Source organism: Anser anser (genome assembly GCF_964211835.1).
Source record: "Anser anser genome assembly, chromosome: Z".
Lineage (NCBI taxonomy): Eukaryota > Metazoa > Chordata > Aves > Anseriformes > Anatidae > Anser > Anser anser.
In genome coordinates this window covers 61,420,950-61,447,863 of record NC_139723.1, presented here as the reverse complement: position 1 = coordinate 61,447,863, position 26,914 = coordinate 61,420,950, and the positions used below count along the sequence as shown (strand labels likewise).

The 26,914-nt window shown below is 37.8% G+C and overlaps 3 protein-coding genes across 9 annotated transcripts in view; 2 read left to right on the top strand and 1 right to left on the bottom strand.

Annotated features, from left to right (window-relative positions):
• Positions 1-6,981, top strand: part of FAM169A (family with sequence similarity 169 member A) — a 35,991-nt gene extending 29,010 nt beyond the window's left edge. For 4 of the 5 annotated variants that reach the window (XM_083816937.1, XM_083816940.1, XM_083816938.1 and 1 more), the window contains 4 exons: positions 313-451; positions 2,058-2,223; positions 3,084-3,290; positions 4,033-6,981. In XM_083816937.1, the coding sequence (XP_083673063.1) occupies positions 313-451; positions 2,058-2,223; positions 3,084-3,290; positions 4,033-4,578 (1,058 nt within the window). In that variant the 3' untranslated portion in view covers positions 4,579-6,981. The remainder of the gene's footprint in view (positions 1-312; positions 452-2,057; positions 2,224-3,083; positions 3,291-4,032) is intronic. The other variant, XM_083816939.1, reaches the window with a different exon arrangement.
• Positions 6,982-10,551: 3,570 nt separating this feature from the next.
• On the bottom strand, positions 10,552-14,815 carry NSA2 (NSA2 ribosome biogenesis factor). The gene is made up of 6 exons (XM_083816948.1): positions 14,571-14,815; positions 13,983-14,170; positions 13,175-13,325; positions 12,675-12,854; positions 11,489-11,681; positions 10,552-10,822 (listed from the first exon to the last, which is right to left on the bottom strand). The coding sequence occupies exons 1-6, from the start codon at positions 14,571-14,573 to the stop codon at positions 10,755-10,757; spliced, it is 783 nt and encodes a 260-aa protein (XP_083673074.1). The 5' UTR covers positions 14,574-14,815; the 3' UTR covers positions 10,552-10,754.
• Positions 14,816-14,885: 70 nt separating this feature from the next.
• The window catches only part of GFM2 (GTP dependent ribosome recycling factor mitochondrial 2), a 20,544-nt gene continuing 8,515 nt past the window's right edge, over positions 14,886-26,914 (top strand). Inside the window, exons 1-11 of one of the 3 annotated variants that reach the window (XM_083816936.1) lie at positions 14,886-15,071; positions 15,349-15,438; positions 15,953-16,037; positions 17,809-17,851; positions 18,830-18,927; positions 19,985-20,110; positions 20,489-20,577; positions 21,729-21,817; positions 22,065-22,125; positions 22,233-22,418; positions 25,648-25,728. In XM_083816936.1, the coding sequence (XP_083673062.1) occupies positions 15,376-15,438; positions 15,953-16,037; positions 17,809-17,851; positions 18,830-18,927; positions 19,985-20,110; positions 20,489-20,577; positions 21,729-21,817; positions 22,065-22,125; positions 22,233-22,418; positions 25,648-25,728 (921 nt within the window). In that variant the 5' untranslated portion in view covers positions 14,886-15,071; positions 15,349-15,375. Of the gene's footprint in view, positions 15,072-15,348; positions 15,439-15,952; positions 16,038-17,805; positions 17,852-18,829; positions 18,928-19,984; positions 20,111-20,488; positions 20,578-21,728; positions 21,818-22,064; positions 22,126-22,232; positions 22,419-25,647; positions 25,729-26,914 lie in introns of all 3 variants that reach the window. The other 2 variants (XM_083816934.1, XM_083816935.1) reach the window with 2 other exon arrangements.

Here is a 26,914-nt window from a genome sequence, read left to right as displayed (position 1 = left end):
TGATTATTATGGATTAGTAGGTTAGCAGGCTCTTCTACTGCTTTTCAGCTTAGTGTGCTCATCTGTAAAGTGTATGGAAACATGCCTTCCTCTAAGGTGTTCTCGCTCAACTCAGTTTTCTCCAAAGACTTCCAAATGTTTATTATGAGTATTAATAACAAATCTATGCATGTATATTCAGAGAGTAAGTGTCAGTGAAATATTGGTTTACTTCCACTCAGTTGTTTTAATGAAATATTAGGGAAAAATTATTTGCAGATCTTAGACTGCATTTGTTTTTGTGTTTTTTTTACTTATTTGTTTTTTCTTAAGACCCTGATGTTGCACTCATTTCTATTCGGACACGAAGCAGTCATTTAAAACGTCCCAGGATAGGAAAAAATAGCCAGGATTCTGGACATGAAACTTCCCAAGGAGATGAGGAAAATGTTCATCATGTGCCAGACCGCAGGTAAGGGAGCCCATATTTTATTTTTTTTGTTCTGTTGCTTGGGTAGTCACACACTATAGCAGTCTCTCCCAGTGTGTTGATGTTTGATGTTTCTTCTCCTTTATTTCTACTTCTGCTTGCTTACTTGATTTTTAAAATTATTGAAAATAAAGCACGGTGTGAAAAAGGAAATTGAGACCTCACGTGAAGAGTGATTGCATCTGCTTCACTGAAATCTCAAAGGACATGGGAAATGGTAGTAGGAAAATAGCAAGGAATGAAGGTTTATTTACAAGTTCTGTTATAGCTTAGCCTTCATAAGGGTAAAAACATCTCTACTCACACAGCATAGTTTCTTGCAATAATGTAACTGGACAAATATTCGCAACACTATGTGCAGTCCTGATTAGAGTTCCCTTTCTGACCTTATTATGGTGGCATATTGCTGTGAAATAGTCTGACTGGTTTGGGAGCTGGTTACTACTTGTCATTTAACAGAAGAGTTACAGGGAGCCACCCCTATTCAAAGGAAAGCTCTTGTTCAGACAAATCCTGATTTAAAACCTTCATAAAAGAAGAAAGTCATCTCCAGCTTAAAGAACATTCTCCTGTGTAATAACTGTGAAAATGTGCACAAGATGTAAATAAGTACTATTCACGTACTATAACAGTTTGTGTTAGACAGGGCCTGAAGTTCTAAATTGCAGTGATTTCTATCAAGAAAGCAGAGATTTGGCTATTATTTAAAAACAAAACCAAAAACACTCCATCGTCCCCCTTTGTGTGTGTATATATATATTCATAGTTACACACTGCTTTTCTCTCTCTTCCTCCTTCCTCTTCCCCTCCCTTCACCAAATCAAAACAAACAACGACAAAAAAACACCTCTTTTGAGCAACTGAAGATTTTTTCACTGTGAGATTGAGAAGCAGTCTCCTGCAAATCTATTACATGTACCTGTGTATATTGCGTGTACGGTTGTATATAATATTTTCAGTATGTCTAAGTTTCAGCATATCAGAAAAAAGAACTGAATACTTGGGATGGTGTTACTGCCTTGCAGGTGCATTAGAGTTTCATCTTCAGCTTTTGGCTAATTTAATATATAGTTCATTTGAATCTTCTTCAGCCATGATGTTTGTTACCTGAAATTCTTTTCCATTTGTGGTCTTTGTAGAAAATGTATATTCAGTAATTATACAAACATACTTGCTTACATAGCTCGATAACTTTAAACTGTTTCTGTAGTGAGGCTGTGTGAAATTGCTTTCTTTTTTATCCCTTTATAGCTTTCAAATGTGTAATGCATTATTGCTTTCTAGATTTAAAGTAACAAACTTTGTTTAAAATAACATATTTCTGACTTTTCACATAAAATGGAAAAGAGATGACTTCATTCTATAACTGCTATAGCAACTTTGCCTAGTTGAGATATTTCTCCTAATTAAGAATTTGTCATTTTTAGATTTGTTTAGTTTTCCGGTTTCATACTTCCTATGGCAAGTATGTGATATAGAAATTCAAAATCAGTCATGACAGACTTTCCCTGCTGATTTATGTATTAATCTAAAATTATTGTGTATTAATCTAAAAGACTTAAGGGGTATATATTAATACCTGCTGCAGGCTAGAAGTTCGTGCCAACCTATTTGAACGCTTTGAAGTCCTTGCAGAAGAACCTGAAGAGAATGCTGACGAAAGCGATGAGGAAATGATCACTGAAAATGAGGACCAGTCTATATCAGAAACTGAGTTACATATATCGCCATCTGAAAAAGTGAGTGAGAAGGAGGTGAGCTGGGTGTAACCGCCATAGAGGATGGGAAGTTTGGAACATAACTGCAGTTTCTGTTAAATATGGTCCTTGCTGCCTTGATGAATGTGGTTATTGACTCTTCAATTTCTGTACCAATGCTTTGTTGAGTAGTATATCTGAGAACCTAGAGATAGTATAGAATTAGTGCCGAGGGAAAATTCCTTGCAACAATAGAGTTCATAAGATCTTCAGAAAGGTGAATAGCTTGTCTATCAACCTGGCTTTCTTAATTGATTTGTTCTATTTAAAAATTGGAGAGAAGTGGTGTAGGGTCAAGACTTGATCCCGTATTTCCAGTAAGAGGGGGGGAAAAATGTTTCAGTGAAGAATTTAATAGCTGATAGGCTTCAGTGACTACTGTCGGTTTGTTTGGTTTTTTTTTTCTCCCTGTACAGCTTGTCTGACTTTGTTCAAATCCATCTTTGATCTACAAAGCCTTGTTGATTGATTTTTAGATCTGGGAGTGGTCTCTGTGCCTAGCAATACATCCAGGATTTTCAGTTCTTACTCATTTGTGAGAAAGTGGACCACAAACTATGTTGGGTTCACCAACCTGTATTTCAAGGAATGACTCTAGTATGTATGCTGCTTGGCTTGCCTGTTTACCATATAAGCCATGGTCAGATGTTCAGTGCAGGTAACAGCACCAAGCTAATATGCTGGTTAGGTAATTGGATAGCTACTCTACGCTGAGTTCTGTCTTCTTGATGCACATTTCTAGGTACCCAAGTTAGCTGCTTTTCATATCTAAAATAAAAATCTAGATTACAGATATACCAACTAGTGTTTGGGAACAAGGGCTGGGCATAATCTTGACTTAGAAATGTGTTTTTTAGGAAACTCCATCTGAATCTCTTAATGGTGAGTTAGCAGAAGAAACTGGGAAGACCTCACTTAGGGCCGAAGAGGAAACAGCAAATGAAGCTCTAGGCAGTGAATCAAAATTGCAGTCTGAGAGTCAAGGAGAAGAACCTGTAACACTGCTTGTTCCATTAATCCTTGAATCTCCAGCAAAACCTGCAGAAGATACTGTATCAGATAAGGTAAGGGCATGGAAACAAAATGTTTTTTTCCTGAAGGATGTACATATCTTGCTGTTTTTTCTTTTGTTACATAAAAGATAGAAGGTGGCCCCCCTCATCATATGAAATTTTTGGGAGTAGCAATTCTTAGGCAAGATGTTGTAAATCCATTAACAGAATATACTAATATTTCTGTTATAATATGCATAAGTAGGACATATATTTGTGATACCAAAAAGAAAGCTCCTTTGCTCCAGTTTGCCATGGCAGTAATGAAACAGCTATTTCTCACCTAAAATTTTAGGTGGATATAATTGAAAGCCACATATGTATTTTATCTAGTAAGTCTGCCCTGATGAAGTATACAAGCAATTAATTTCTAATAAAATACCCTTCTAGAACACAGATTTAACTTGTTGTTATTTATAGTACAAAAGTGGATTGTTATGCTAGTGAAATGAATGTCTGTCTAAAATAAAACACTTCCTTTTTTTCCCTGAGACTAATTTCAGAACATGTTTACTGAACAATTCTTTGAATAATTTGTGTATGAAAATAAAAGGGGGACTCTTAATATCAAATGCAGTTCACGAAGTAGCTTTTTGCAACGAGGAGGAGAGTATTGGTTTGACTATGCGTGCAGTACCAAGAACTGCTTAACACTAAAATATCCTATGTAGATGTTAGCTAGGGGTGGTAGTCATTCAGCCGCTTGTATCTTAAGTTAATTGTCTCTCTGTTTTGCTGCCCTCCCACCCCTCAGGCTGTAAATGCAAATGATTCAGAAGCACTAACTGAAGAAAGTAGATCAGTAGAGAAGAAGGGTTCAGAGGAAGACCAACAAGAATCTGAAAAGAAAAAATCATCCACTGAAAATGCAGTTGCTTCAGCACCAAAGGAAGAACCCTCAGACAATGGCCTACCAAACAATGTGATAACTGAAGCAGCAGAAGAATCTGTTTCTGAAAATGTGTCACCCAAAACAGCTTCCTCAGTGGAAGATCAAAATGAGGAAGCAGGGCACAACTCACAGGAGGCCCCTGATACCTTGGGTCAGAGCTCTTTGATAGTGGTGGAACTGGAGGGTGTTTCTTTTCAGCAGCCTTCTGGACAAGAAGGACAGAAGAACCAGTTGGAAGAGCACTTGGAAGAGTCTGCTGATCAGTACACACAGACAGCAGCAGAGCGGGCTGCTGACAGTAGCTCTGAGGAAGCAGAAGTTGAGGTACCCATTGTGGATCGGAGAAATTTGCGAAGAAAGGCCAAAGGTTACAAAGGTCCTCCCAAGAAAAAAGGAAAGCCAGCTTAAAAAATGAAGTATTGGTTGTTAATTCATATATTTGTAAGAAAGTTGTTATTTTGCGTAAAACACTAGGGTGTAACTAAACCATCTGGGACACAGGACACACATGTTTAAAATGCTGGGTTGGATGTCATTTGGGGATTCATCACCTTTGCTCAAATTCTCTTGAATTTTTAACCAGTAGACATTGAGCTTCATCAGAGTATGAAAGTAAACAGCCAGTCTCCTCCTTTTATAAAGGATACATGCAGAAAAAATACAGTTGTGCTAGTAAAGGAACAGTTTGCATATTTGAGGTGGCAGTCTTGGAAGAAAAAACAAAGTGTGAAATCCTGGCTCTGTTAAGGTCACTAAAATTTCCATAAACTTCCACAAGGCCAGACATCACTAGCATTTTTTTCCTAAATCTTGCTTTCTCTACTGTGGAGAAGAGCAGAACAAGAAACATCTTTACTCTCTTCTTGTTCCCTTCCCATAGGCTTTCTCAGATGAGATGAAAAGAATGTAAGATTCTGTAATTCTAGATGCCAATATACTAGAAGGTACATGTCATTAGATCAAAACATGAGCAGCATTTGTCTTTCACTAGAGTCAGACAGGAGGGAATGGCTCTACTTCTGATTCCCAACTATTTGCTAATCACTGGAGACAGCTGAGTCACCCATAACACCACCAACACAGCATCTACCATAGCACACAAAGATAATTAAGTTTTTAATGTGAAGATTTAGAGATGCCTATACAGTAAATTGTATTTGTAGCTTCCAAAGTGAGTGTCTTGCTAAGTGTAAGTTTCTCCAGAATGTATGGAGTGTAGACTCCAGTACACTTATGGAATTGTTTGACAGCCTTTCTACCTACTTGCATGTATTGAATGGCTACTTGATTACTTTGTTACATTACAGGACAAGGATATGACAGCTTTTGATCTAGTATCAGTCTGAATGGAAGTGATGGTTGTATTTTCCAAGTACTCAGCTGATGCTGTGGAGTAGCTGTTGAAATGTTGTCTCTGCCAGGTGTGTGACTCCTGTGAGCTCTGGCATTTCAGGTGGTTGTGACATTCATTAGTGTGAATATTAGTGGATGTTTCAGCAATTTTTTATTTTTTTGCCAAACACTATGCCTTTAGGAGTTTTGAGGGGATAGCTGAAAATACTTATGATTCCCACTTTCTTTTTATAACTTGGGTATAATTCCTGGGTAATATCTTCCCAGTTTATAGCTTTTATTAAAAGCAGGAATTAAACTTTGCTATATGCAAACAGAAATGTAAACAGGCTATTCATGCATGTTTCCCTTCAGAGGTTAAGTAATTTGCTATGTGCTTCTTTCAATAAATGAAGCTCCTCTTGTAATGGGTTAAAAACTCAGGAGTAAGAAAGAACAGTGGTTTTGATAACAGGAAATCACACGGCTATTTGCCCTGCTGTATACCTTTTCCAGGATTAGTGAACTAGTCTCCCACAGTGTCTTGAGAGTAGAGGGTTTCTGGAAATTGCTGTTCAGGACTTCTAAGGTTCACTTGAATAGTTGCAATGCTGTCTTAATTCTTGTCCCTCTGTGAAGCTAATTTAAGAATCTGTTTTTCGCATTTTGTGCTTATACAGTTTAACTGTATTTATAAAATATTTTAACTGTATAAGGTATATGCTTACTATTTATTTCAGCTGATGAAGTGCAATGCTTTTTATCTGTTCGAAGATTATTGGGGGGGGAGGTGTTTGTTTTGGTTGTTTTTTCCCCAGAAACAGGTATTACATAATCTTTAGATTCAGGGTGCATGGGATCAGAGTTAAATCTGGGTTTCTTGAACTGCTGAACACAGTTGTAACTTCCTGTCAATGTACATTTACTCCTTATGAACCCTGTGACTGATAAATATTCAAGATCTTACATGACTTTGTAAACATATTCAAGTGAACCTTAAGCTTTTCTGAAACTAATTAAACATTTTCTATGAAACACTTGAGACAGAACTTATCTATACTATGGTTTCTCCTTTAGTGCTAAGATTTATTGTAGAAAAAGGTGAGTAATAGTTAGAAAAGCATCTATTGCATTGCTAAGGATGGGATTTGTGAAACTTAAAGGTTGGTTGTATACAGTATATCATCACTCATGTTCTGTTTGTTAGACCAAACTTTACTAGACCTTAATCTGTTAAATACTTCAATTGATACAAATACGTTTGCTTTAAGTTAAGGATTCTGTTGCTCATGAACAGTGAATCCCAGTTACTTTTAGGTAGATTTTTAATGGATATGTAATCACTTGTATTCCCTGTAAGGTTGGAAAACACTGTGAGAAGGTCATTTCATTTACCAGGCTCTTTCTTTTCGTGGCCAAATTTGAACTAATTTCAATTAGTATCTTACTCCTAGGACATTTGCATATTAAATGTAGAAATACTACAACAAGACTATTAGATGTGGTCGGTCTTGGTTTCTACTGAGAACAGTTGGATTTCTGATCTTATTTCAGTGAGTCAGTCTTAAATATTGAGCTTAAATTCATATCTTTAAGTGTATTCTTGAGTAGCTACCTCTATATATCTGGGGTACCTGAGGTAGTAGCCAATGTCCAGATTATTACCTACCTAATGTGGGCAGTTCTGGTATCATAAACAGTTCTGGTAACAGCTGTCTTGAAAACTAGACATAGTTCTTAACTGTGATTGCAGCAGTACTTTGAACTAAAAGGCAGTTTACTTCTGTAATGACTTCTTTGGCATCAATCATCTTGCAGTAAATATTTAGTAGCTAAATTGAACTACTGACTTTAAATAGTAGTTTTCTTTGCTATACTGACTGTCCAGTAGGGGAACAGTAGCTTAATAGTCTGTAACTGTTAGGTTAACTTACCTGAAAACTGTATTGACTGAAATGTTTTACCTTGGGGAAAACCAGCGTTTTTTAGGCTCAGACAATACTTGTTAGATCTGTTAACTGTCTGGCTCATTACCATTGAACTGTTAAAGAATTTTTAGGATCGCACCAGCAACCAATGATTAAAACATCAACTTTATACATTTGTACCAAATACTATTACAACATGCTGTGGAACTACATGTGTATGGTGAAAGCGAACAGTATTTTTGAGCTTTATTTAGTCTAGGAATAAAGTTTAAAAAACCTTTTGTGTCTTCAACCTTACACTCAAAGAGTAAATGGTTTTGTATTTGAATCCAACATTTATTAAAATGTCTCTTGTCCTGCTTGTTAATTTTTAGTGGAATTTGCTTTGCTTATCCCACAGTTTCTTTCAGTCTCTTCATTTCAGACAATTCTTGTTTGCTGTTTTCATGTTTCGTAGCCCTTTACATGAAAATGTCTCATTATTCAAATGTGCTTTTAATTCTTTTAAATGATGTCTGATGCTAGCTTTTCTTTTTTAACCATCTAGCATTTGTAGATGTGACGAATCAAACTGATCATCTACAACTTATAAATACCACTAAGTTGAACATAGCAATAAAGAGCCCTAAGTTAGATCTTCTGTGCTTTGAGTGACCATTATAAAATTTTATTTCAAAGAGGATACACTTCGAAATTTATTTTCATAAATGTGGTGTGAGATGTTTTTAAACTAATGATAACCTGTTTATAAATCCTATGAAAGATGTGATGCTATTCTAGAGTACTGTACTTAAGTCTAGTTACAGTGTGTTTTAGGTTTTCCTTTTTTTTTGTATTGTCTTGACTGCTTTTGAAATGTTTTGAAGTAGTAATTAAACTTATTTTGTGATTTATTTTATTTTTTAGTATTTGATTTATTTCTGCTACGAGAGGCATCTTTTAAGGTTCACTAGAACAAAATTGTGTAATTATATTTAGCCTCATTTTACAATCTTATTTAAAAGCTCAAAGATTATAAATTGAAAAATCCTTTACCTTTATATTAAAAAAAAGCTGCATATAATTAGTTTATTCATCAGACTTTTTAAAGAGCTGTAGAATACGCTGTTCTGTATGTTTACCATATGCATTCTGCAGTTTGCACCATACTGCATGTTTGGTGTAAGGTTATCAACTCCCTATAGTGTTACATTAAAGTGCATTTTGAATTGCAACAATTGTATTATTCAGCCAACAAGTCATGTATTTACAACATAAAATGTAGTAGTGTTCTTGAGGTAGCTGTACTTTATATGGAGGGAGAGGGGGGCAGCAGTACAATGCAACAGAAAATTATTGTGTCCATGTTATTAACATGCAGTAAAGGGTAAAGCAACAAGAACTGCAGGCTTTTCTATTTTGACAACGTCCTCTCTCCAAGCAAATGACTACCTGGCTTGTAACCTTCTTTTAGTTTTGAATCACTTCACTGCACAAGTAAAAATGACAGTAAGTTACTAAGCCCAGACTAGGGCAATATGTTAAGCTGACAAAATAACCTGTAAGAGGAGAAAACTAAGGTATACTTAAAGTATTGTTTCTCCTAGATGGTGTAAGAGAAATCCCAAACCTAGTACAAAAACATCAAACTTGACTTCCTGGTGTGAGTTCCAGATGGAAATGGTGTTATGGTCATGAAGATGATTATAGGATTGGAGTATCCCTCATATATGAGGCTAAGAGAGCTGCAATTGTTTAACCTAGAGAAGAGAATGCTTGGGGTGGGGGGAGCAGGCATCTTACCCTTGTGTACAAATACCTGGCAGGAGGGCATAAAGAAGATGGAAATAGATTCTTAGTGTGCCCAGTACCAGGATGAGAAGCAGCGGCTACAAACTAGAATACAGAAAATTCTATTTAAACTTAAACTGGAAGAGTGGTCAAACACTGGATCAAGCTGCCTAGAGATGTTGAGTCTCCATCCCTAGAGACAGTAAAAACCTGACTGGACACAGTCCTCAGACACCTGCTGTAGTTGACCCTGCTTTAAGCAGGGGAGTTAGACTAGACAATCTCAAGCGGTCCCTTCCAACCTTAACTATTGTGTGATTCTATCATCTGCTATTCAGTCATTCTATCATTCTGCTATTCTGCCTTTCCCTGTGGCCTGTTGCATGTACGATAGGTGCAGACAGCCACCTTTGGTCTTAAACTTCCCTCTATGTTCAAAAACAAACCCCAAACTATTCACATTTGGGCTTCTGAAATACCTTAAGAGCTCTGTTTGAAAGTTTTCCTCTTATGGTGCGGGGCAAATAAGATGGTCTTCATAAATCAGAAGTTTATAAGGCCTTGACTTCATGTTTGGGTTTAAAAGCTCCTTTGCTTTGAAGTGAAGTACTGTTTAAGAGTAGGACTATAAAATGCTGTGTGTCTGTAGTGAAAGATGGTACTTAGTTCACCACCAGACTTGACTAGAAGACGACTGATGCAGTATACAGCATCAGAAGAAGTCAGTGTAAAAGCAGCTTGTTTCCTGTATTTTGAGGATGGAAGCTAAATATACCTTGATCAGGTGATGCTCGTGACTTTAAATCACCCATGATAGCTACAAGGAGCTGCAATATCGGTGTTACCATGCTGTTTTCAAATATCACATTATCTTGAAAACCCTACAACTTCTTGAATTTTACCTTATGAAACTGTTAATCTCTTGCCTGCCTGCTCTACAGTCATTATCCTTTCCACAAACACAGTCAGGGATGCAAAGGGGAGAAATAATGGAGGTAATAAGAAAAAAGTCATTGCCCTTCTAGTAAACTTCCCACACCCTCACAATGCAGATATGATCCAACCCCATCCTTCTGTAGGAGCAAGTACCAAACTAGAGTGCTCAATTCCTGATGTCCATCTGCAGTAAGTCTGCATCCTTCCACCACTACTACTTTCCCAGAAGCTGAGTGCAAGTCCGCATGCTCCTCTGCAACTTTAGCTTTACAGTAGGCCATCATGGGAGATAATGGCTTTATTTCCTATTGATAGGAATGTGAGCTAAGAATTTATAGAATATTATCTAAGCCAGGCAACTGCTACTGTAGAGTTGACAAGATTTAGTTCAAATCCACACCATGTCAGTCAAGCATGAAAATCAAATTACTTTATTTAGACAATGTTCAGTGGAACAGGTTAGAAATCTGAACAGTCCTTTCTGGCACATTTAAATTCCTCACCAGCTTCTGGGGCCAATGTTCCTGAATGGTTGAAGGTTCCAGAGATCTTCCAAACTTGTTGAAACTGCACTGATTTTGTAAGAGTCAGTGTCCACTGCTTAGTATCAAACACAGCTTAGACGAGCAGAACTGCGTTAATACAGCCATCATTTTCTGGATTGTTTGTTACTTGTGCATATTTCCCTAAAGAGAAAAGGAAATGAAATGTCTACAAAAGCTTGAAGTAGCCCATACAGCAAGTAACAATTTTGCATGTTTGCAAGTTTAATCCACGAGTCTCCTTAGAAGGGGAAGAAATTCCTGTTCCCAAACTGAAAGCATTCTGAAATCTAAATGCGCTTTCTGATGAGCTGCAAACTTCCGTTCTCAATATACTACTCAGGCTGTTTTTATAAATGCATTCTTAGGAGTTCTAGGTGCATTTAAAAAAAAAAAACAAACATAAGTTCGGCTACACGTTCTGCTGTCCAAGTCAACCTCACTGTTAAAAGAAGTTAGCCTAATGGAATGAAGACACTTCTACATACAACTTTCACTGAAAACTTAGTTATTCATAGTCTACATGGTTAGGTCTTTATAGCCTTTTAACACTTCTTAATGCAAGACACAGGCAAGCAAGTTAATTCATTTTTCTGAACTTTGCCTAATTTGATGTTGAAAGTCTGAATTGAAAGCCTAATGTTAAATAAAACTAGTGTTTTTATAGCTGTCCAGCAATTACTTCTGCTACAGCCAAAACCTAACATGGATAAATTACAATGATCTATTTTACAGGACAGAGCCTTCAGAATACACCAGGCAATAAAGACTTAAAAGTAGTTATTCAGTGCAGCTAGTTTAACTACTTACCCCAGATAACTTTGCCCCCTTGCGTCACCAGGCCGAGCTCGCTCACGTTCACTTCAATGACAGTACCTTTGGTAATTACCCCCAACGTTGTATACAAAGGAGAAGACGGATTCTTCTTTACACCAAGGATAGGCAGGCAAAAAGTAGCTTTAAGTTCAGGATGTGTCACATGTGCCTTCTTGAAACGTAAGCCCTGTTGCACAAAGAGTTGGAACAAATTAGTTTTTAAGCTCTCACAGCTAATTTAGCACATTACGTCCTCAGCTTTATGCATTTTAACAGACTGAAAAGAATGAAACAATCCATAATATAGAATGTCATCTGCCTAGTATAGAATGCCAGGATTGTTAAGAACCTGATAAAAAACAAGAGTAGCTCAAGAAGAATACTTGCTACCACGGGTTCCATGAAGAAATGAGGAGTTTACAGTAAAGCATTTAACAGTCCTACTGGTTTTTAGACTTGAAACGTTTCCTTTATTCCTGCAAACCTGAGAAAACCTTTCACATATTACAAAATATTAAACACCCATCTATTACACCTCTTTCTATCTAAGAACCCATGCTCTTTAAAGGGGGCTTTACCACTAAGTACCATAACCCTTTGTGTGTCAATAAAAACCTACTCAAGGCTTCTACTTTGTATTTATATAAAAAAATCTGCTGCCTTACTAAATCTGATCTTCCCTCCTGTGCACTGCTAGGCAGGCAGAGCCTAGACACTGTTCTTTGCAGCTGTGTTAAGACAAGGCCAGGCAGGAACAGCATTTCCCTTGCATACTGTCACCACTGTGCTTCAAGCTTTGTTAGCAAACCAGGAGGACAGAGTACTTGAGTCCTACAACCAAGTCAGGCTCTGCAGCTGACAGAATCGCAGTAGCTTGAAAAAGACAGAGGTTTCCAAAGTACCGCTCCTACAGACCTTCCTGATTTGAAAGATTAGATTTAACTCATTCGTGTCATCCGAGTAAGAGTGGAAACATTCCAACGCAGGCAGTGGCTGTGACTGCAGGGGTATCTCCCCACCTGCCAGTTCTAAGTTGACATTTCTGCAGGAAACTACTAAGAACCCTCTAAATCAGCAGTAATTAAGTGCATTATCACACAAGGAAGTTTCCTTGCTAAACTCAGAACAGCAAGTCAAGACAATTATTACTTCAACATTCTTTAAGTCTCAAGAACATTACCATTGGTCGAATGAATCGTTCATATTTAGGAGGTTTCCTAGTAAAGCCATCTCCAACAAAACAAACTTTTGTAACCATTCTCTTCCAGGCCTTCTTCTTTCTCTTCCCTGTACGAATAACTTTTAAAACTTCTGTTTCTCCCTGTGCACGGACCTTTGGCACAGGAACCTCCCATTTCCCCTGCAGAAAACATAATTGTCATTAAGTCATAGATGTGCCATTGCTAAATCAAAGGAGACAACCAAAGAATAAAATAAAATATAGTCTACAGGTACTCTCTTTGGTTTTATTTTTTTATATACCTTATAGCTACTTATTTTAATTAGCATTTAAATTTATGAAAATCAAGACATTGCACGTGCTTTGTTCAAGACTGGTAAACTATTCCGTTTCAGCTTTCATATAGTATTGATATTTAGAGTTTGCTTGAGCATCAATGCCACAAGGTAATCATTGTCACAAAAAATACCAAGTATCTGGCTTTTAATACAGTTACTTACCGCTTTCTCTTTTCTCTTCTGTTTGATCATGTTAGAGAGAACCTTAGCCCGTGACTGGCCTTCTCTGTCCAGCAGGTATGCTGGTACAGCTCCTTTAGGTGTTTTTTCATCATTCTTTTCCTTTGTCTTTCTCTTTTCATGCATTTTAATGCTGCAAAGAAAGAAACACAGTATTTTTTAAAACCAACTCAGTACTAAGAATGGAAAAAAAAAAAACACATTTTGAGATATGATAGCCTCCTACCTCAGGTAGTGCCTATTCATTTTTTTTTTTTTTAAAGAGATATTTGTAAACAATGTAATGTAGTATGTATTTAGATTTAAGGAATAATCCTAAATATTTTTCATGGAAAACTAGTTATTTCTCTTAATATAATGGCTGACAGATTACAGAGTGCATCAAAGCCCGTCAATTCCTGACAAGACAGGAATACAAGGCATGGCTCTTACTAAGGAATTTCTGAATAGCTTAAAGCAAAGAGTCTAACTCTCAAAGCCAAGCACATCTGTGCAGTGCTAAAGCCAATACAGTATTTTTGTATTGTGTCACAGCTACATGATTGTCATTGCTACTGCTAATTAATGCTTATTTTAACGAATGTTTTTAGGAACAGAATTGTTAACTGCATTGGTAAACACATGAGTTGAGAAGGGGGGAGGTCAGGTAACGCCTTAACCATTCCATCCTAAAAATTAAGCGATATTTAAGTGCAACGTATGACCAAACAATAACTATCTCTTTATAGCTCTGTGAACTCCTCCAGTGCCAGGATGACCGGCCGATGCCAGGGGAGCAGTGGCTACTCACGTCTTCTTCATCTGGATCTTCTCGGCATGCCGCTGCTTGTGGTAGAGCTTGGCCTTCAGCCCGATCATCTTCTTGGCCTTCCTGGACCGCTCGTGGGCCTCCCGGCCCTCCTTCTTCCTCTTCTTCTCATGGTAGTCCAGGCGGTACCCATACCGCTTGCGGTGCAGCTCGATGTACTCGTTCTGCGGCTGTGGGTGCGGGGCAGCAGGGTCAAACCCAAACCCAACCCTGTCCCCATATCCCATCCCCACACCCCATGCTCCGTCCCCACACCCCATGCTCCGTCCCCACACCCCATGCTCCGTCCCCACACCCCATGCTCCGTCCCCACACCCCATGCTCCGTCCCCACACCCCATGCTCCGTCCCCACACCCCATGCTCCGTCCCCACACCCCATGCTCCGTCCCCACACCCCATGCTCCGTCCCCACACCCCATGCTCCGTCCCCACACCCCATGCTCCGTCCCCACACCCCATGCTCCGTCCCCACACCCCATGCCCCGTCCCCACACCCCATACCCCGTCCCCACACCCCATGCTCCGTCCCCGTCCCCGCTTTCCCCCGTCCCGTCCCGTCCCATGCCCACCATGGCGGCCTCCCCGCGGCCTCCCCGCGCTGCCAAAAGGGCGGTCCCCCCGCGCGGCCGCCCCGGCTGGAAACGCTCCCCCGGCGGCGGCTCTTTGGTTCTCCGCGGGGCCGGGCGGCCTCCTGCGCGTCCCTAGAGCCCGGCGCCCGGCTCGGCGGGGCGAAAAAGGGGCGAAGAAGGCGGCGGGCAGGGCCGGAGCCGCGGGCGGGGCCGCTGCGTCTGCTGAGGCCGGGTCGGGAGGCCGGGGCTCGGCGCGGTTCCGGGGAGCGGCGGGGAAGGGGATGAGGGGAGCGCCTTCCGCCGGCGCCTCAGGACGGGGGCGGACCCGGCCCGGCCCCGTCAGGAAGTACCGAGGTTGTCTGTGGTATTTTTTTTTTATTTATTATTTTTTTTGTTGTTGTTGTTCAAGGAATGTACTTTTCCCTGCCTCTCTCCTTCAAGATCAGAAAACGGTTTGTGCTTCGCTGATCTGTAACCAGAGGTCTGGAGCTCGATTGTACCGTGAGTGCGGATTGTGCTATGGGTTGTTCTGCTTCGTTGGTTGTAAAATCATTTAGGAAATGTGCTTTGCGTTTGTGGACGCACAGTTATGCTGCTGCCTCATAAGGCCTCATAACTTGTCGTTACAGATCTGTTGATGGTTTAACCTGAAAAACAGTAACCTAACTTGAAAATGAACCCAGTTCCATAATAGCTTTCTGTAGAAGTATAGTTACGGGTTTTCTGTTGTAAGCATTTGGTATGTTTCTTTCTTTCTTTCTTTCTTTATTTTTAACAGGGAACAGTGTGAGACACAGGAGCCAGGATGTTGAGAACTGTGAGGAAACTTCCGATGAGCACGTTGAAGTTAACAAGTTTATGCAGTGAGGTAAACTTTTTTTCCTAAATTTTGATACTTTTTTGGTGAACAAAAGAAAAAAAGTAAACATTTTCTTTCAGTTGGAGTTGGTATCTGAACAGCATGAATGAATTCGTGTTGAAATTGGGCTTCTCATGAGTCAGAATGGGGAAGTTGTGTTTTCTTCTAAACCTTTTTTAGACACGTGGTTTGAATTACATAGTATTTTTAACTGTTAAATTTGAATTATTTAAACAAATACTTAGGCATATTTAAAATACTGTGGCTACTGTCAACTTGTTTTGATAATATCATAGATTTTTACAAGAATTCCCAAATGATACTGGATTTGGACTTGGTTTAAACAGTGACATTACTATCTTCATACTTTTGCTTCCAACTAGGTGGCAATCTGAGTTTATGTAAATATCCAGTGAATATCAGTTCCTGCAATATCTTATTTGTATTTAGATCTTAGTGTGTTTAGTCATTACTTATACTGATGACTTTTTTTTTGTATTATTTGTTTTCCTTCCATTTTTAGCATGCCTGTTTCAGGAAGACAAAAATCAGAGTCCTAAGCCTGACATGGCAGAACACCTGTCAGAGAAACTACAGTTATTCACCAGGTATAAGTTTAAAATATTTTGTCATTTCTCTCAATTTAATTTATGACTTAGTAGTAGGAATTCATTTTAAAATGAGTAAGATAATTTCTAAGTTTTACTGTATTTTTGAGTCGTTATTTGTAAAATTCATGTTTTCAAGTGCAGAGCAGTTACTAGGATCAAAGATTGAAAAGAAATGCTTTGTTTTTCTTCTGTTTTCTCTGTAGGTGTACAGTATAAAGACCTTAGGAAATAAGAAAAATTAAACATAGAGATGGGTAAGAAATCAGGTCAGCTGTGAAGTGTGCTGGAACCCCTGTCCAACTGCCTGAAGTATTAATTGGTTATCAAGTCGCTGATGATAGCCAGCATGTTGAACAAGGGGTAGAAAAACAGGAATCTGTGATTAAAGAGAAGGAAGTTCTAAGTTATCATTAGTCTATTTTCTTCACAGAGTTAGGGTAAAAGAGAATAAGAAGAATAAGATACCTGGAAAACAAAATTTCAATTAAAAGGAGTTTTTACTGTTTTTTGAGTAGCAGCACTGAGATAGAATGGAATTCAATTGATACAAATTAGCATTAGGAGTCAGGCAGATATTTTTCCGCAGTGTTTTAGAAGAAAGTGGAGATGAAAATATTGGTCACTGGTGGGTAGCCAACTTCTATTTAAAAACAAAAATATAGTTAATGTATTTAGCCGCGTGTATGTTATTAAAAGTCTTAATCTTCAGTCGTGTACCTGAGGATTAGTCTTAACTCAGTTAAAAGTTGCTAATGGCAATAAAGTCTCTGTATTTTTTTTACTTGAAGTTGTCTGTGCGGTGTCCCTATTGCCTACTGTATTTATCCCCAGTTACACTGTGCCGAATACCTCGGTGTGTCATGTGGAGGCCGAGTTTTGCTCTCCACATAACTTTTTATCATGACTTAGACAAGCAAGAAGACTCAGACATACTAATGTGTTATCATATGTGTTATTTTAGAAACTGGAGGGAGAAAGGCAGTGCTAGCTGAACTTACTTGGAGGTGTTTGTGTTGGTGTGTGTTTTCCTTCTTGTGCGTGTGTATTTATGTGAATGGCTAGCTTGCAACCTTGTTTCTTGTAAAATCAGTCTTTCTCTTCATCAAGATGCAAACTAATGGGTTGCCTTTTTAATGTTATCTCTAATAAAAAGGATGATATGTAGATGATGAAGAAATATTTAAATACACTTGAATTCTGTTTGGCGTATCTAAGATAAACTAGAAAAGTGAGTTACTGAAACAACTTGTATGGCTTGAGTAACTGAATTATATATCAGTTTCATAAAAGTGTAGCTTTGCAGCTTATTTTCCAACTAAATAATGTGTGAGAGAGGAAGTATCTTTCAAGAAAATACAGATTTAAAACTCTTCTTAGTCTAGGTCAGTTTGCTTTCTCCCCAGGAAAGATGTTCAAATTAATTTCAGCATTGCGATTGTCTTGAACTGTGGCGTGTTTTGTTACGGCTTCTGCAGAGTAAGATTTTGCTGTTCTGATGATACTTTTCTGTGTTGGCTCTTTCATGTTGTTTCTAAGCTTTGAAGAGTTTTGTGTGTGAGAGAGAGCAAGAGAGTGAGAGGTTGGTTGCAATTTCTTTAGAAGTTTGAGATGGGTAGGGATTAGGGTTTGTCATGAGTTGTGGCTTTGTCTGAATAGTTTTTGGCAAGCTTTTTAGGAGTTTTCTTAAATATACCTGATTTTGTTAAAAATCTGTCACTTCTGTGTTGTTATCAGTCTGACAAATCTTGGTTTTGTTTGTTTCCAGAAGATGTTAAATCTCTACGTTCTGTCATTAATCCTCATATATCCAGGTATGTCATGCCAGCTTACTCTCCCTACGTAACTGAGAGGAAGGGGAATTGATGTGGTACAATATCAAGGGTTGTTGCTATTCCTGTTAAGTGCATGCTCTAAATAACAGTTAATACTTCCTTGGTTTTAGATTTCTGACATTTTGGTGTAAAATGGTTATTAGTGTCAGAAAGGTCTTGGATTGGTAAATACGTGAGTCTTTTGTTTATAATTGCAATCAAAATTGGCCTTTTAGTGAAGCTCAGAGTCCATGGTGGTCATTGGTACGTAAATGGGGGGGAAGGAATTTCTTGTAAACGGGACCACCACCGTGGGCAGGACTGCCTACTTTGTGTTTACAGGAGTGCTTGGCCATAGAGATAAGGGCCTTCGCAATGAGGGGCTGAGTTGTCAAAGGAATGGCAGAGGGATGAAGCTCTCATGGGAGACTACCTCTGTCATTCAGCTACCATTAATGGTGAATACGGGGGCTGACCACAAGCCTGTGATGTGCAGTCAGTGAAGTAGCTTTGGTAGCCTCCAGGCAAGGTACTTTGGAAAAGAAGATTTGACTGAACACAATCAGAGACAACTTCATGAGAAATTGGTTGCTAGATTTGGGGCATAAAGAGTATATATGCAACAGACTGCTTTAGTCACCAGGGCTTAGGGATAGGGATGGACAAGAAGGTAACAGGGCTGTTTCCCTCTGTGGAGAGGGGAGGTGGGTGTAGAACGAGATGAAACTACTACAGAAGTGAAGCATGTTAAACTGTTCCTATACTCTCAAATATTACCAATCTGAAGAAAATTCGCCATTTCAGTGCTAAAATGCTTCAGAATCAGCATGTACGTTATATCAGTTAAGCAGTAGAGGAAAAATGTTATTCATCCTGTGTGATTCATCTTCATCATAATGGATATGAATTGTTTATGCAAGAGCCAACATCACTGGAAAAAAAATACCACAGTAAAGGTAATGTATTTGTTTTATGCAGAATCCGCAACATTGGCATCATGGCCCATATTGATGCAGGGAAAACTACAACAACAGAGAGAATGCTGTATTATTCTGGATACATAAGAACACTTGGAGGTTAGATTTTATTTTTTTTTATTGTTTTGTTTCAGTGGCTTTGAGAGACTTAACATTAATAGCAATCATACACAATGCAGTTAGAAATTGCTGGTAGAATTTTTAGCATAGAAATTCACTGTATCAAAATTATGTCACAATAAAGTGAAATTATAATGCATTTTCTATCATGTCCTAACATGGTTGCACTTACATTCTAAGGCAGTTAAGAGCTCACAGATTCAATGTTTTTCTTTTATTTTTAGTGCACTTTGATTTGCTTAAGATTTAATCAGAAGCTCTCCTTGTTTTACATATTGTTCATTGGCTGTTTTGGGAAAGCTGTTTCTCCAGTTCCCTTTTGATGTGTCAGGGAACCAGATTACCAAAAAATAACCATTTATTTTGGAAGCCCTAACACAGGAAGAATTTCTTGCAGCATCAACTCTCTCAGAAATCGTCAATATTGAAAGTATCACAGCAGCCTTTATTTATTCTGCCTTTTGATCTTTTAAATTTAATTCTGTTTTCTCCACTGTATATGAGAGTGTTAGAAGATATTTGGCTAGTGGATCGATTGAACTTGGTTCAATCACAGGCTTGACTGCATCTTTTTCTATTAAAAATAAAAATAATAAATTGTAACTTTTTTTAACATAAGTCTACTTTTAACTTAATTAAGTTTTAACTATTAAATTTTAAAATATCAGGTCATATACAATGAGTGCAGCCAGTCTTTTCAAAAGTGTGGTTTGTTCATGGTTTTGGACTTTGCTTTATTTTCTTAAGCTTCTCACAGCGTCACTTTAATTTTTAAGTTTCTACATAGTGTTGTTTTTTGATTAATAACATCAAATGTTGTTGGAATTGTTGGTCTTCAACTTGCAAAGCATTTGTTGCTTAGACAGGGAGCCTGGGTATGAGCTGACATCATTCTATGAATTAGGGCAGTTTTCATGGCTTGTACATGTAGAAAAGGGAGAGTATTTCCAAATCTCTCTCACCATCTTTATTCCAAGACAACTTCAGCCTTTGAGTGATTTAAACACCCAACTGTAATCCTACTTTCTGTTCACAGATGTTGATGATGGGGACACAGTGACAGATTTTATGGTACAGGAACGAGAACGTGGTATTACCATTCAGTCTGCTGCTGTTACTTTTGACTGGAAGGACTACAGAATCAATCTGATTGACACCCCAGGTACTATGCTTTAGTGATACTCATCTTACTAGGAGGGAGTAGATGAGGTGAGGTGTTGCTGTGCCTAGGTCCTAGTTTTGAATATGGTGCAATATTTAAGTGGTTGAATTGATGCAGTAAATAAACCTGTACTGAGCTGTGTTGACCTTGATGAATTATTGCTTCCTGGAGCCTGATCTGGCTTGTTTAAAGTTAGCTCAGGTACAGTCTATGTGTTTCAAGGACTGGTGGGTATATTTCTATGAAAGTGGAGACAAGGTCATTTTGACATGTTTTTGAGCATTAAAAAAAACTGTAGTGACCTGTAGATGTTGCCTGTTCCAATTATGACAGTCGTAATTCAAATTATGAGTTTGAATTCTTTCAATTGTTTTTTAGGTCATGTAGACTTTACACTGGAAGTTGAGCGTTGCTTGAGAGTGCTGGATGGAGCAGTAGCAGTGTTTGATGCTTCAGCTGGCGTTGAGGTAAAAATGACTGGTAATGTTTTGTTTTGTTTTCTTAATGACTTAAAAGATGCTGAAATAATAACAATAATATATAGATGTTTCTCCATGTTATCTATGTTCGTGCTTTGTTCAAAATTGAGCTTCAGAAAGCTGAACATTTTAATTTTAAGTTATATAAGTGTACAGGAATTTCTCTGCTACTGAGAAGAAAATAAGGAGGATTGCCACGTAAGTCTGTTTTTGATTTTTGTAGGTTTTTTGTTGCCTTTTTATTTTTTTTATATATAGATGCAGATTGATATGAATGCTTCTGGCTAGCTCTATCGCTAGAGAGAAATGAGTATCTCATTAGAGGATTCCATGTAAAGAAATGAATAATTTTCACCCAGAATTTCTCCCTCCTCAGTGACCTGTTTAAATATGCCCATTGGAGCATAGTGCCTAAAAGGTGTAGGCAGGCTGGAATTTGAATTTATAGCATGCATGGTTCAATTCTGTAGAACAGTTTCATGTTTTGAATTCAGTGTTCAGTTTACGTACCATCGTATACGAGCCTGAACCCTTCCACACCCAACAACAAAAAATGACAGCAGTGTTTTTTTTATTTTATTTTTTATTTATTTTTTAATGTGTGGGAATTTCTTGCATTATTTCCATGTATTGATAGGAGACTGCTTCTGAACCGGAACTGATTTTCATACATACCAGTTTTAACTTTTAAATAAAAATGACTGTCACAAATGGCTCAGCTGTACACAAATTACCAGTGTAACCACAGTAGTTTTTAGTGTTGTTTGTGTAGCAACAAATATGTTTGCTAATGTGTACTTAAGTCTTGGCAATAAAGTTTTAAGCCTAAACATTACTGAGTTTCTTTCGGCATAGATCCCCTGTAATGCCTATCTTCTCTCTGTGTTACCTTTGGTATGTTCCTTTGTGCCCTTAGTGGAGGAGGGGAAATGGTGACAGCTGAGGGAAGAGCTGTGACAAAGTTGCTTGTGAAGTTCATCTACTTTGCTAGATAAGGGGGTGTCATAATGCCTTCAGCGTAGTTCCCTTCTCTACTCTGAACTCAGTCCCTCAGCAGAGGCAGTATAAGATGAAAAGATATTGGGGAGTGTATAGTTCAACTCTTAGCGTTAATGTCGCTATTTTGTGTCTTTGTGTAGGCACAAACTCTGACAGTCTGGAGACAAGCAGACAAACATCAGATACCACGAATCTGCTTTTTAAACAAGATGGACAAAAACAGGGCAAGGTATTTATACAGTTATTTTAATCACTGTTAAAAACCTTGTAATAGAATGTATCTAATCAAGTTAAAGTTGTTCTGTTAAGTACAGAGATAGTAAATTATGTTAGTATATATTATACATATCTTCAATTATGCACATGCATTTTTTTTGTAATCGTAGGAGTAATTTTTACAATAAATAAGGAAAAGTAAACCAATTTTACTGTATCATTAAATTTATTGTAACTTAATATCTGTTGTTTTGATACAGCTTTACGTACGCTGTTGAGAGTATCAAACAAAAGTTGAAGACAAAACCTTTGCTTTTACAGGTAAGCTTAGAAATTAAGTTTAGAAATTAAGCTTAGAAATTTATCTGCTTTTCTTTTGAATGGAACTTCCTTCTTAATTTTCTGCAACTCTCTAATTCTATTTGCAGTTGCCCATTGGGGAGGCCAAGACTTTCAGAGGACTGGTTGATGTTGTGACTAAGGAACAAATAATTTGGAAACCTACTTCTGATATGGATGACGGAAAACATTTTGAGCAAAAGCCGCTGCTAGAGACTGATGATCCCAACCTGTTCCAAGAAGTCCAGGATGCTAGAAATACCTTAATAGAACAAGTAAAGTTCTAAAGTAAATACATAATACATTTAAAACTGTTACTTAGAACAGTAGAAAAAATTAAGCTGAAAGGGACCTCTGGATGCATCTAGTGCAGTGGTCTGCTAAAAACAGGACTAACTTCAGCATTAGATCATGTTGTTATGGGCCTTGTTCAGCTTAGTTTTCAAGGTCTCTAGGGGTGGAAATTACAATCTGTCTAGGCAGCACATCCCAGTGTTTGATTGTCCTTGTAGTGAAGCGTTGTTTCTTTTTGACCAACAGGAATTTGCCATGTTGTGAACTACGGCAGTGCTTCTTGTCAGTTCCTTGCGTGCCCCTGTAAAGAATCTGGTTCTTTTCCCTGACACAGTCCCACCACCATTTCAGGTTGTAGGTAGTAGGAGGCAGCATTTAACATCCTTCGTTTTCCTCTTTAGATGAGCTTTTTAGATGGTCATCTCTCTGGGTCTCCAGCTGCAATCCAACATACCACCTTAGTAATATTCCCCTGGATTTCTCACCATTTATCACTCTCTCTTGTGCGAGGGAACCTAAAATCAATGTCTAAGATGTGGCTTCACAAGTGCAAAGTAGAGGGTGGTAAGTCCTTGCCTTGATCCACTGGGTGTACTCCTGCAGTATGCAGTTAGCATTTATCACTGCAAGGGGACACTGCTGACTTAAGCTTGCTGGTCCAGCAGGACCCTCAGGTTGTCTTCTGCAAAGCTATTTCCTAGGTAGTTCATCCCCATTCTGCATCAGTGCATGGATTTGTTTTGTCCCAGGTACAAAGTTCTGCATTTGTCCTTGTTGAATTGATTTCCCATTTTCTTCACTTAATTTACATCTGTCAAACGTGTGATGGCAAAACACGCTAGATATAGAGAGTCAGACTCCCTGGCTGCACAGTACATTTGCAAAATGGAAAATACTCCTTGCGTCTTAAAATTCATAAAAGCTAGATTTAGTATTAAGATGGCTAACATGCAATCTAAGATAGCAATCTTTTGCTGTCTTAGTTGTGAAAAGATACCTGGGACATTCACATGAGGCCTGACACATAGAACCCAGAACCTGTGGGCTATCTGTATCCTGGAGTGGCAGCTAGAAGCTGGATGGGATGTCACAGTCTGTTCAGAATGACACTAAATGCTGTGCTAGAGGCAGCTGAATAAAAAAACATAAACCTCACCATAAACCTTGTCCCAGATCCATCCAGAAAGTCCATGATGACTTACATGAGATAAGAAGAATATATTTCTTTTCCATAAATTGTCATACTGCAAAGCTAAGAAATTGCAATAGAAACATGATCTACTTGATACTAAGATCCTAACATGTTTCCCACAGATGAGACAGTGTAGAAGAGGTGAAGAATGGAAGAACAATAAAGTAGGAGTTAACTGCCTGTTAAACAGTGGAGAACATTTGAAATAGTCTGTCCAGATTGTTTTTCTTCTCTCAGCTGGCATAAAATCCCAAATTGTTCTGTGTGATTTATGTAATGATACAGAAATGTTGGTTGCACTTGAGAGACTCCAAGCAAGACTTCTCTCCAATTAAAATGAGTTATTTTGCATCCTGTTTGCTTTTATTCAGTCTAAAACTGCAGTTGCTTTTATATGGCCTACAAATGTAGTAGTGATTATATTTGACTCTATACTTCTATAAATGAAAATATGGGAAGTTTAACAATTACATTTGCCTGAGGCATTGATCCATTTTGCTGGAAGACCTGCCTTCCATGCAGCTTTGTAAAATGTTGTGCAAGTGCATAGACAGGGGATGCTGGACTTTCAATTTCCCTTTAAACATCAGTCAGAGGGATGCACTTAGTATTGCATCAAGTTCAGTAAAACACGTATACAATCTAGTTTTCTAAATACGCGGGTTTTAAATGGGAGTGTTATTACTCAGTCTGTCCTTTCAAAAAAAAATCTTCTTAGTTGGAAAGCTTCATAAAACAGTGTTGGTTTTGTTTGGTCCCGTCCCGCCCCTTTCCCCCTTTGGTTTCTAGTCCCTTCCTGAAGCAGGAAGAGGCAGGCCAGGAATGTTATAATTGAGATAACTTTGTGTTCCTAAGGTATTTTTTGTCCTGCTTTCTATTCTATTAATATTCTTTTTATCACAAATAATGTAAAATGTAGTAGTTTGACTACTAGTCATATTGTAAGCTTGCCTTTCATTTGACTAAATTAATGCTTTCCTTTATCTCTTAAGTATATACTATTGGCTTAATTAGACTTCAGAATGAATTAATTTCAGAAATCATTTCAGACTTCTGAAATGAATCATTTCAGTATTTGGTTAATAGCTGTCGTAGCCACTAGAAGGAGTGTAGTGCCTTAGGCTTGTAGCAAGTGTGTGGTAGTGCAAGGGTGTATTATTTTAAAGCTACTTGGAACGGCTTGAAAACACGAGAGATCCCTTGGACCTTTGAGCCTCTGACATGAAGTTCAAAATGCTCTGAAAGCTTGCCTATTTCTTTCCAGCTGTGTCTGGTCTCTCACAAAAGTTAATTGCTGGTTACTTCAGATTTTGCCTTGTTTACAGGTCTGAAATATATTCAGTTTTATCCTTGTGATGATACTGTATGGCTGCAGGCTTTTTCAGTTTCAGGGAGATGTACGAGCATTTTCTTTCCTGCTGATGTTTTGTCTGACAGCAGCTTTATGAAGTTGATAATCCTCTACCCACCCCATGCTTTCTTGAAACTTCTATTTGCATAGATTTCTTTGTAAAACTGATTCCCTAAAGGCTCTTGCTTTTTTCTTCTGGGGAGATTTATTTTGCAGAAGTAGTTTAAGAGCCCTGAAACACTGGAAAGGACTGTAAAAGCTTATCCTATCTAGCATATGCTGTCAAGCAGAATATAATTAAAATCTCACTTTTTTTTATTATTTAACAGACTTTACATAGCTATTACAATAGTTACATTATTGTTGAGAGAAGGGTAAACTTTTATTGTTTAAAAGTAACATTCTGTAATATAAAGGAAGGATTTTATTTTTTCATGTGAAAAGGCTAATGACTTTTGTAAAACTGGGAAAAGGATCTATAATAGTTGGGTTGGAATCTGAGATATGGAATGCATCTTCAGTATTGCGTGGTTTGAGTTTGATATCCGGTGTCTTTAAAGTCTTGATTCCTGTTCTGTTTAGCTGCATTTTCTAAATAACTAAGACTGGTGACTTATCTGTGAAACTGATATATACTAAATAGTAAAGCAGAACTATTCTGTTGAAGGTTGCAGATCTGGATGATGAATTTGCTGAACTGGTTCTAGGAGAATACAGTGAAAATTTTGACCTACTACCAGCTGACAAGGTAACTTTTACCTTTCATTATCTATAAATAAGTTATTACTAGCTGCCTTTATGAATATCAGGGCTATTTATCTTTATTTTTTGGCACATGCAGATTATGATTTTGCAGATGTGAAATTTTTAATCAACAAATCACTAGCTTTTATAGTACTTTGAATTTAAGACAAAGTACATTCAAAATTAGTATATCTGATAGTGAACTAACAGTGATTCTCAAACATGTTAGGCAAAACTACCAAAAAAATAGTTTAACCTTTGTTAAGGATGATTTTTATTGACAGTTAGGCTGGTGCAAAAGACTCTAGGGAAAGGTGAATGGAATTTCCAAGTGGAGTCAACCCAGTTTGTCTGAGCTCCTGATTCTTACTAACAAAAGTAGCACTTCAGTTGCTGTAAATTAGTTGGGCTTTCAGGCATTGCATGTTGAAACTGGTGAAGTAAAACTTTCCAAATAAAAAGGAATATTAGAAAAAGAACATGAGCAGATGTGCCTCGAATGTTTAGAAATCTTAAAACCAGTGTCTTCTATTTTAGCATCTAAACATTTGGATATGTTGTTCATTTGGAGATGGGCAAGTGATGTTATGTTTGGAAACGTGCTTCTAAACTTTTGGGGTTTTATATTGTTAAATAAATATGGGACTGTACAGCAAGTACGGGAAGTGGCACACATGGGTAGTCTTGTTGATTCTAATAGGGCTTCTCATGATTCAGGCTGTGGTCCTGCCTTGCTGTTTACAGTAGCAGAGCTGACCTACGTTTCTATCCAAAACATTTACCCTTTTAGTGCAAAATCTGTTGTTTCAAAAGAAAATTTCTTGTGTTTGTGCTTTAAAATTAACTTTTAGGTACACAAAAACTTCAAATATTTTTATAATAAACAAGCACTAAAAATAAACAAACTAACTAAAAATTAAAAGCAAACAAATCCTGTTTTAGCAAACTGAACTATAACTTTACCTGCCCAGTATGGATTTAGAGCACAATGAAGGTGAATTTTTGTAGGCGAATTGAGGAACACAGTCTCACATGATCTGATTGGAAAAATGGTAATCTTGCTAAAACACTTTAATGGTAAAAGTGAATGAATGATTCTTTTTTTACTATTAATATCATATTTATGCTTGTCAAGGTTGTGTTGGAATACATGGCCTTTCACAGTAAGGTTGCTATGGAAGAGTGGCTTA